Consider the following 11136-nt stretch of genomic DNA (forward strand, 5'->3'; position numbering starts at 1 on the left):
ATTTGTTGGCCATCTGTATTTGTGGGTTTGGTCAATACAAGGTTAGTAGAGTGATAAGATCCATACTTCTTAGTGAAGAGGTCATGGGTTCGACCCTTGTGGACGACAAAGCTCCCTTTGAGTATGTAATTGAGGTGCGTGCAAGTTGGCTCGAATAAACCTCAGGCGCCAAAAAAAAAAAAAAAAAAAAAACTGTGGGTTTGATTTATTTGATGTAAAATGATTCTTGTACCTAATTTTTTTGTTTCTCCGCTATGTCTCGTTGTTCCGTCGAATCTCTTTAATTCACGTTCTTAATTTTATATTATTTTGTTAGCTTTATTGAATTCGATCCACTAACTCAAGGAGAGAAAGGAGACAGCTTCGTACCATGTGATGGATGGAATTACATATCTAAATTCACGAGGTCCTAGATTTAACAAAAAGAGCAAACATAACCTTATTCCTATTCAAAATGATGGGCTACATGGATTCAAATTAGGTTAAGTAACAAAGACAATAAATAATAGTCGTAAAGTTATACATATATTAGGGAATTCAATAGAGCATTTCAAGAACAACCTTTATATCAGACTAGTCACACGAGTCCTAGTCTTCTACACCGTTCTATCAACACAGTCATATATATATATATATATATATATATATATATATATATATATATATATATATATATATATATATATATATATATATATATATTTATTATTATTATTATTATTATTATTATTACTACGAAACATATGTATTCTCAGTTCACACTCAAATTTTAAATGAGATAATGTGAACAAAAAAAGGTAGCTGTTGAAGAACACCAATTTTTGCTTTTCTTTTGAAGGATCATGTGATACATGTGTAAATGTCGACAGAAGATACTGTATCCCTAGATCCAACGTTTATGATCCAACTTATTGAAATTGACGGTTCAGATGAAAGGACATTAATAAGTGCCATAAATGGTTCCTTGTAATTTTTTTTCCATGACTAGTAATAAATGATCTGCCAACATGCATTATTATTAGCATAAATTCACACTAGAAACGTAAGGTCTACAATTGTCATGATTCGCGTAGCTTAAATTTTGTTTTGGAAGAGAAGGAACTATATATTAACGCGTGACTCGCGCAAGGCATTTAGATTATAAAGATCAAGAAACCCAGGATCTAATAAAAGCCAAAGAGTCCGACATATTACGGACACAGCCTTATCAACAAGGATCATTTGAACCGCTACGGACTCTCGTAGCTTAATGGAGCCTTGGTAAAATGAGTCAAGAACGTCATTTGCTTAAATCCTTTTATTATTCATTTTGGGAGACTTATTATCAAGCACGTAGATGAATTACCTCTTGAATATATGATGGAAGAATGTGAAGAGAGTATAATTTTTTACCACAAAGATAGAGGGTTTGAGACAGAGCATCCCTAGGTTCCAGGGGGCTATGGCCTCGTCCAACTTTTTGAAATCTTTATAGATAGTCGTCTAGTTTTCTTTTCATGCGTGAAATATCAACACTTGTTTCCTATCCTGATTTTATGAAATCTCTCTAGAGGGACCTCTTTGGTTCTTCTTCTTTGCCTGAAATACCAACATTTACTCTGCGACTTGGTAAAAAAAAATTAAAGGAAAAAAGAATAGGAAGAAAGATTATTATAAATAATTAGTTTTTAGAGTTTTTGATAAATTCATAGAGATCTAGGGATAGCTACTATTAAGGCTCCCCTCTGTTGATAAAATCTTAGCTCTGTTCGAGTGGAGGATCCAACCAGGGCCAAAATATTTCAACATCTCCGATGCTAAAATCTTAAGTGTAGATCCTGTCCGCCCAATTGCCCATCCTCCCATTTCCCATCCTCACAAATGGGTATGTCCGTATATGTCAGACCCACAGTGAGAGTGGAAAGATAGGCAGACAGCCCACCCAGATGGGGAGGATCTGGAATAATCTTGAAGTCTAGATCCTCTTCTCCCAACATGTCTGTCCAACCGTTCTCCCACATTCACACGAAGTAGTGAGATCTACGCTCACAAAATTGTTATCATCATGTAAAATAGTGTGGGTCCCACACTTACAATAGTAGGTTAGATGGAGAGAATCTTCACTAGTAATCTTGAACCTACACGGCTACACCTAGCCCCCCCCCCCCGCGGCGGTGCGTTTCATAGTTTTGTTTTTATTATTATTATTACTACTTAATAACAAAACCTAATACAAAAGCAAAAGTCACATGTTAAGTCATCGAATTTTAGAAAATATCAATGATTTAGTGATTGGTACCCATTACCATTATCTATATTTAGGTGTAGTTTTATTTGAAAATATTCCATGATTAGTGATTGGTACCCATTACTTTATCAATATTTGAAGTGTAGTTATATATATAGGGACTGAGTGAGTGAATGTGTATGTGCTCATCTTCTCTGTTTTTCTTTAGTCGGTTGGCTCGGAAGCAAGAACAGAACCATAAATGGATGGTCGTTTTGCAGAAATGGAAGATCTTGAGGCGTTCTTAGCTCAAGATTCTTCGAATTACTGGCCACCTGCAGGCAACGGTGATATGGGTTCTTCGAGTTTTGATCAGTATTGGTGGGATCTCAGCCAGCAAGGATTTGACTCTGATCTCTTTGCATCTCCTTTGGAAGTTAATGCTGATGGAATAGATTTCCAAACCCAACAAAGCCAAGCTGTTGAAGATCTTGCTGAGCTGCCGTGTTATTCTGTTAATCATCAAAATCAGGATTTTCAACAAGGACAGGAGTTATTACTGGAACATCTAGAACTGGATCAGCAACAACACCTAAAAGCTTCACCACAAGGATATCATCAAGAACAGCAAGTAGAGCAGCCACAGGAGGAGGAGGAAGAAGAAGAGGAAGCAGATGGTGAAGAGGATGATGAGGGGGAAGGAGAAAGTGATGGTAAGAAACAAACTAAACAGGGAAGAAGCAGGAATCTGGTATTTGAAAGGAAGAGAAGAAAAAGATTAAATCAACAGCTTATGACACTCAGATCTCTTGTTCCCAACATCACAAAGGTTAGAATCACTTTCTAAGATTTTCTTTTTAGAAATTTTTGTTCTGAAGAGTCTATTAATTACAATGTGTGGTGATGGCATTGCAGATGGACAAGAGATCGATTTTGGTTGATGCTTTTGCTTATCTGCAAAATGTATTGCAAGAGACAGAGAACAAGCTAGAGGAACTCAATCTGAACTCTAATCCGTCAAAGGTTACTGCTGTACCCACCTCCTCCTCTTCATCTTCTTCAGGTGATCAGGAATCTTGCACTACCATTGTGGAAGATGAAACTCCTCCGCCTGCAACTACTACTGTTACTCCTGATTCCAATCGACATGCATTACTTCCCACAGTAACCAAGGTCAGTGTCCATTAACACAATCCTTTTGGACCAATTGTGTTTGTGAAAATGATCCCTGCCCCCTCTTTTGATGTCTCTTCTAGTGCTTCCATTGAACAAGTTTTCTGTGTCTCTCTTCTTCTGGTTAGTTAACTTCACTAGTTCATATGATGACAGACGGAAGCATCAATGTTGGATGAAGAGAGATTCATATTGAAAATTAGTTGCAATAAAGCTGTGGGAGCAGTTGGTTTAGTGCAGAAAGCTATTGAAATGCTTGCAGGTTTGCATGTTACATGTGCTTCAATTGACCAGCTTGATGGTCTTCCTCACATGCTCACTACTTCTTTTCTCCGCGTATGTCCCTAGCCCAAGCTCCATTTTTTTCATAAATTAAAATAATTTTCTTCTTCTTGTTTATAAATCTCTTTACATATATTTTTTTTTGTGTTCATATTTGCAGGTTAGGAAGAAGGGAGTGATGACAGAAGAGAAGCTTCTGCAACAATTTAGAACAAATGCAGCAAAGTTAGGACTTCTGCTATGATTCTAGACTCAGATGGAGAGAACACCATGAAGTAGAATATCTGTGGATCTCATTCAATGAGAACTCATCACAGCAGCAGTATCACTTCAGAAATTTATTATTATGTTTGAGAATGATGATTGAAGGGCTGGGTTGAGTTGGGGTTGAGTACTTGTTTTCATGCTTTTAACTTTCTGGAAAGGCATTACTTTAACTTTGTAGCCGAGTTGGTAATGGATGATCATGTAAGGAACTGTGACATCCTGTTCCTCAATTCTTGGACAATGCTTGTCTATTATTTTCCAGTGCCTTGAGTGAAAATTGAATAGTTATCACATTAACCCAATTGCTAGAAAGAACATCAATAATCATCAACAAAATAAATCTAACGAATTTAGAGATTTAACATGGTTTACACACATCGTGGTGTGTTATATCTATATCCAAAGAAAAAGAACTTTTACTGTGTAGGAAAAAGATTAGGTTAGTAATCGCTCAGCCAATCAATTATAACAATTCCCACCCAAAAGCCGAAGGCAAAAATGTCAATCTTACAGTAACCTAATAAGTTAGATAACATATGGTCATGTTTATAGAATTCTAATTAGGTAAATGAGTCTGAACTAAGGGGGAAAAAATAGGTAAATGAGTCGATCTATCAAATCAAGTCCTTCGCTTCTATAACATACCTCAGGAATCAAGTCATCTAAATCATTCATTAAAATATATCAGTGTGAATCCAACTTTGAAGTCAGGTAGAAGAATTCACACCAGATATAACTGAGTTCACACAATTATGATAGTCAGATCATGAGCTACTTTTTCTTTTTATCTTAGCAAGAAACTGCATTAGTTAAACATAATGTTTTTCTAGGTAATTAAACCTGAGATGAATGTTTGTTTTCCCTAAAATAAGTGCCGAATCACTAGAGCAAATTAGGCATGAATAAGTGTATATTCAAAATTGGGTAGTCTTGAAATATGGTTAGGAGGGTTTGGCCAGGATTATTACCAAAAAAAAAAGGTTTCGCCAGGATGGCATGTTTTTTGTTTTATGATTTTGGTAAGGATCAGAGTCAGCATTAAGTGTTCAACTTGAACTTAACCTGACCACAGAACTAAAATCATGATTAAAATTAGGATATGTTTAAGATCAGTTCAGGACTTTTAAAGCACCTGACCTAATCCAAACCTATTGTAACCCTAATGTCAAACCAAGTTCTGATCATTGTGCACAAAATTTTGGAAGTTGATGAACAACTAATTTTCTCGTGGGGAAGATGCTGGAAAGTACCACTTTTATCTAGAGTTCAACATTTCTTATGGAAAACTCTACATGGAAAGCTACCCACAGCATCTTTATTGGAACAGAAGGGTTGCAGGTGCTCTACACATTGTCTCCACTGCGGGGAATAGCAAATAACTTCTTATCACATCTTTGTCAATTGTCAAGTAGCACATACAATGTGGGAGCATTTACACTTTACTATATTATCACAACTGGGTAATCTAGTTGACAAAGTCCTATTTCTCCTCACTCAATGGAAGCAGGATCAGCACACTGAACAGCCTCTGACTATTCTCACTGCACTCTAGCTCATGTGGAAGGCATATACTAATCTGTTTGATACGCAGGAAAGACCTTCACCTGAAAATGTTGCATTCCGTATTTGGAAAAGCTTGCAATTCTACAATCAGGGAGTCACACATTGGGCTCTTTTCTCGCAAACCACAAACTCGGAGGCCTAGGTGGCATAGCGAGAGATCATAAAGGAAATATGGTATTCTATTATGGACGATTCACGCAAGTTCAAGAAATTCTCACAATTGAAGCACTAGCAATGCGTCAAGCTCTGTTGTGGGCTCGTGATTTTAACTTAACTAACATACAGGTGGAGACTGACAATCTAGCCCTAGTCCATATTTTGAATCGCAACCCAAAGACAACACCATGGAAACTCTTTCCCATCATCGTAGACATCACGGAGGTCAAACAATCCTTCACTACTATTAATATTAGACACATTTATCAGGAAACACACATGATAGCTGATGTTCTAGCAAAAGAAAGTATCTTCACCCAATATGCTTTTCTTAACATTTTAATCCCACCCCCCAATATCCATTGGTTACTTATGTTTGATCAGTTAGCTGTTGGTTGTAATAAAGGCTTCCCCTTTTAGTTAATAGAATTTACTTTTACCAAAAAAAAATGTTAGAAATATATACATAGAATAACCTACCAGCTGTCTCCAAATTCATCACCTCTGACATGCAAATGAAAAAATTGGGTAATGGGGAGTAAAAACTAAAAATCTATAAAAAATGATTATTGAATATAATAGCAAAAATAGGATTGAAAAAAAGGTAGAATAAGCCAACTGAAATGCTTAGAAGTTTGTAAAATAATAAAAAAAAAAGTATTACATACTGAAAAAGATGATGCATAATTAGTTGTATCTCAGTATCTTAAACAAGGAAAACCTTGTATATGTTATTTTTCCCTTTTAAGACAATAGATTAAAGGAAGATAATATTTCTTATGTTACATGCTTTGATGATGTGAAGGAAGGAAAATAGAGAGGAGGGAAATGAATATCATATTTCACTGCAGATCTCAGCTATAATTCCAAGACAAAAAAAAACAAATAGATAAATTTGCAACGTGGAAATCAAGTACAATAAAATAAATAGGCATGAAAGTAGCTCCCGAAAACCTATAGGAAAGCTCACGAACAGCACGGGAGGTCTAAGCTGGTTTCTCCTGCATGAGCCACGAGAGTGGTTTTTGTGTGTCTGCGTGTTCAGAAGAGTCGCACAGAGTGTGTGTGCATGACCCACAAGAGCATTCCATTTTTAAAAACTCTCTCTGGATCTCAAAGTTTCGAGGGTTTCTGGGTTTGGCAAAGATCTAACAGGAGTTCTGTGATGTTTATCTTTTTGTTCATTCTTTATTTTAATCTAATTCTATCTTTAATGGGACAAAAACAAAGACAAGGCATAACAGAATATTCGATTTGGATACAACGTTTGATATAGTTTTAAATCCAAGTGTTATACTTGTTGTTCTTCTTTACATTCTCATAGTGAAAAAGATTCATTATCACAGCCATTGATGTAAATAGAATCCACCTTGTTTTCATTGTTAATTGCAAGAACTTGGATTTCATTTGGGTTAGGTTCCTGTTTGCCTTTATATATAGATAGATACAGTAAAATGATATTAACATCAAAGGTTGGTTTAGTTGGCACTAACCAACATTTCTTAGTGAAGAGGTCAAGGTTCGGCTCTTACCAATTGTATATGTGCTCCCACCCAAAATATAAATTACCCATTCCAGAAGAAAAAAAGAAAAAAAAAAAAAATGGGACAATAAAAGAAATTGAGGGCAGAGGTTACCATAGGGATTATAAGAGGGTTTAGAGAATTGCTAGGCTCTGAGATTTAGATTTCTAGGGTTTAATGTTTTGTGTTCTAGGTTTAGGATTTAGGGTTTTATAACTTAGGTATTGTAGGGTTTTTAAGATTTAGGGTTTTAACTTTAGGGCTAAGGATTTTAGGATTTAAATATTTTGGATTAAAGCACTGACACCCCACTTTATGTTTAAAAAGCACATAGACTCCCAAATTAGATTTTTTTTTAATAATTAATAAAATAATTTCAAATTTACAAAAAAAAAAAAAAAAAAATTTTTTTAAAAAAAAAAAAATATTCATATAATAAATAGTGTCTGAAATGTTTTCAGTGACAAATTATAATATGGGCAGAAGGTATAAGACTATAGAATAAATGATACAACTTATTTGATTTAGTGGAACACATATCTTTGTAGAAGTTGAAGAAGAAATCAAAAAAACCCCAAGCAACCCGAAAGCCCGCGAAGACACAATAGTCAACAACAAGAACCCAATAGGGTGACGGTGAATTAAAAGCACAGCACGGACGGACCGACTGGAGATATGCCACTAGAATTGAACTCTAATAGAATGCGAGAGGGAATGATTCAAGTAACAATAACAAACAAACGACCTAACTATATATCTAATGCAACAATGAAACGAACAATAAATTAAACACAACAATGCAAAATAAAAGACGGAAATGCGGATGCAACACCACCGCGAGGCGCCCGGAGGGTCCGAGATTATGAATGAACAATGAAAGTAAATAACAAAGCAATAAACAAAGCAATAAAAGGAAAAGGAAAAACAAAAGCGAGCAACACCACCCGCACCGAAGCGGAGGCACGAGCGGAGTGGTCCGAGATATGAATGAATAGGCGAACAATAAAAATGATAAGCGAAAGTAAACCAAAAAGAAATAGAGGGGTAGATAGAAGCGGGAATGGAGGGAGGAGAAGAAATAAAGAAGGACACGCGAATTGAACAAACGAACGACTCAACCAACCCAACAACCGACTAGATCAGAATGACTAAACGCAAGCGACCCGAGAAAAACGAACTAAAAAATTGAATCTGAACGAAGCGAACGAACAACAAAAGAAAACCAAACAGAATTAGAAAAAACCACAAGCAAGCAAGAAAACAAGAAAACAAAAAAACGAGAGAGAAGAAAGAAGCCTACAAGCCCAGACACGCCCCGAGGAGAGGCCCCATAGAGACAGAGATAGAAGCACGGCGAAGAATAAAACCGGGCAACCATCCAAAGGGGACGACTAACGCGCCGACAAGAGAGACAGATGCAAACCCACCGGGAGAGGAAGAGCGGAGCCCCCCAAAAACAGCACGACGGACACGGAGACCGCGGAAGGGGACGAAACGGACGAGGCACAAACGGGAGCCACCATCGAAAAACCCTCTCTCAACAAACCAAAAGAAAAAAGAAGAGGAGCAAGCCACGGACCCCAAAAACCGGGAGATAAAAAGAGACAAAGCCCTACCTCAAACGGAGGGCCGCACACCGCCCATCAGCCGACGGCCCATCGCATGAGAATTGAAGGACCGCGAGTAAAATAGCAGATTCAAGCCCAAAACTCCAAATATTTGCTAAATCTTGAAAAGCCTAAATCTACAAAAACAACATAAAACCCAAGGTAACTCCATTCTAAGTGTATAAAATGCATGCTTTATGCCTTAAGATTTCACACATAAATGTGTTCATCATGACCCAACCTAATTTTGACACATTTGACCAAATGTTCGAACTCTATAGATAACAATATTATAATATCTATTAATAATTCTATCCACAAATTTTTAAAACTAATTAATTACTATATTTTTCTATAGAAATTAATTACCATATCATATATATGAGATATACTACTCTTGTCCTTTGTCTAATATTTCTTTATACCCTCGTATATGGCTACTAAAATTTCTAGTTGTCTTTATATACCTTATATAAGTTTTATTCATGTGTTTATTTAAAAAAAAAAATCAAAATAGAATGGATTGAGCATCTTGCCTCATTCATAGCATATGACCTTTTTTTTTTTCTTATTTATTTATTTATTTGGTTAACAATAGCGACACATTGTAACATAATTTTTTTTTTTTTTTTTGATACATAAACGGGGTTAAAAACCCCAAATCAATTTAAAGAGAGCTGGTCAAACGATCCACCTAAAGGAACTCCTCTATACCTTGAGGGGGTTCCTGAAAGAAACGCGTAGGAGACTCCAATGTTGTTGTTCTCTTCGCCATCCAATCGGCAACCATATTTGCTTCTCTATTAGTATGAGTAATGATGATATTTCCATGTAAATCTACCAACTCTCGAATTGCCACAATAATCCTTGTCATCCTTCCTTGATTTTGAGCACTCAGTTTCAAACAATCGATTGCTTGTGAAGAGTCAGACTCCACGTAAACATGTAGCATATTTCTTTCTACTGCATAGCATATGCCTACACAAATAGCATGGAGCTCAGTTTCAAGAACACTTGTCTTGGGGGTTCTATGCACAAAACCTCCCAAGTACACCCCTTCTGAGCTGCGAAAAATCCCTCCAATTTGATTGAAATCTTCTTTACCAACTGCAGTATCTACATTGCATTTTAGCCATCCTTCCGTTGGTCTTTTCCACTTTGCCTTTCTTCTAACACTTCGTGTAACATAATTTCTTTATTATTATTATTTTACTCTTTAAGGATAATTATTATAGTTAATTTAAATATACGGTGAAGTTTTGTCCTTGGCCTTGGGAGATTGTAATCTTGATCTCCTAGATGGAGATGTTGATCTTTTACTTACGAAGCAACCCCTCGAGATTCATTTTATTGGCACTTTTCATGAATTAAATTATTTTATTATTCCTCGTTTTCCCCATAGAAAACTCAATAATTTGTTGGCTATCTGTATTTGTGGGTTTGGTCAATGCAGAATTGGTAGAGTGATAAGATCTATACTTCTCAATGGAGAGGTCATGGGTTCGACTCTTGTGGACGACAAAGCTCCCTCTAAGTATGTAATCAAGGTGCGCGCAAGCTGACTCGGATGAACCTCAGACAAAAAAAAAAAAAAAAAAAAAAAAAATTCTGTGGGTTTGATTTATTTGATGTATAATGATTCTTGTACCTAATTCTTTTGTTTCTCAGCTATGTCTCCTTGTTCTGTCGAATCTCTTTAATTCATGATCTTAATATTATATTGCTTTTGTTAGTTTTATTGAATTCGATCCACTAACTCAAGGAAAGAGGAGACAGCTTTGTACCACGTGATGGATGGAATTACATATCTAAATTCACAGGGTCCTAGATTTAGCAAAAAAGATCAAACATAACCTTATTCCAACTCAAAATGATCTGCTACATGGATTCAAATTAGGTTAAGTAAAAGAGACGAGAAATAATAGTTGTAAAGTAATACATACATGAAGGCAATTAGGGAGGTCGATAGAGCATTTCAAGAACCACCACTTTACATGAGATTAGTCACACGAGTCCTAGTCTTCTACACCGCTCTATCAACACTCATATTTATCTATTATTATTATTATTATTACGTAACACATCCATTGTGTTACACTTGAAAATATTATCCTTGGTCCCCAACCCTAGAAGAAAACAAGTATATAGAAATAAAAAGTTTGACCAGGAAAAGAACAGGTGGACCAGAATTGGGACCATTAAAGTAGCCTTTTTGAGCCTATACAATAGATAGGTATTAGTTAATAATTTTTTATATATCTACCAAAAAAAATATTTATATAAGGTATGTGAACTGTGAAGGATCATTAGTTGCTCAATAACTCTTAACTTTTTATCTTTTTTTAGTAAGTAACTTTAA

At 35.8% G+C, this 11136-nt stretch overlaps 1 protein-coding gene across 1 annotated transcript; it reads left to right on the forward strand.

The window, feature by feature from the left end:
* Positions 1-2401: 2401 nt before the first annotated feature.
* LOC149003104 (uncharacterized) lies at positions 2402-4513 on the forward strand. Its single transcript, XM_089137925.1, has 4 exons — positions 2402-3035; positions 3122-3379; positions 3536-3715; positions 3822-4513. The coding sequence occupies exons 1-4, from the start codon at positions 2469-2471 to the stop codon at positions 3903-3905; spliced, it is 1089 nt and encodes a 362-aa protein (XP_088994051.1). The 5' UTR covers positions 2402-2468; the 3' UTR covers positions 3906-4513.
* Positions 4514-11136: the final 6623 nt, after the last annotated feature.

The sequence above is a fragment of the Hakea prostrata genome, chromosome 10 (genome assembly GCF_041222555.1).
Source record: "Hakea prostrata isolate BN-2017 chromosome 10, UWA_Hpros_2, whole genome shotgun sequence".
Lineage (NCBI taxonomy): Eukaryota > Viridiplantae > Streptophyta > Magnoliopsida > Proteales > Proteaceae > Hakea > Hakea prostrata.

Excerpts from the sequence above, each read along its gene's own strand:
- LOC149003104 (XM_089137925.1), top strand. The coding sequence starts at position 2,469 with ATGGATGGTCGTTTTGCAGAAATGGAAGATCTTGAGGCGTTCTTAGCT. Across the intron at positions 3,380-3,535 it reads TACTTCCCACAGTAACCAAG|ACGGAAGCATCAATGTTGGA; the intron begins GTCAGTGTCCAT and ends ATATGATGACAG. Across the intron at positions 3,716-3,821 it reads TCACTACTTCTTTTCTCCGC|GTTAGGAAGAAGGGAGTGAT; the intron begins GTATGTCCCTAG and ends TCATATTTGCAG.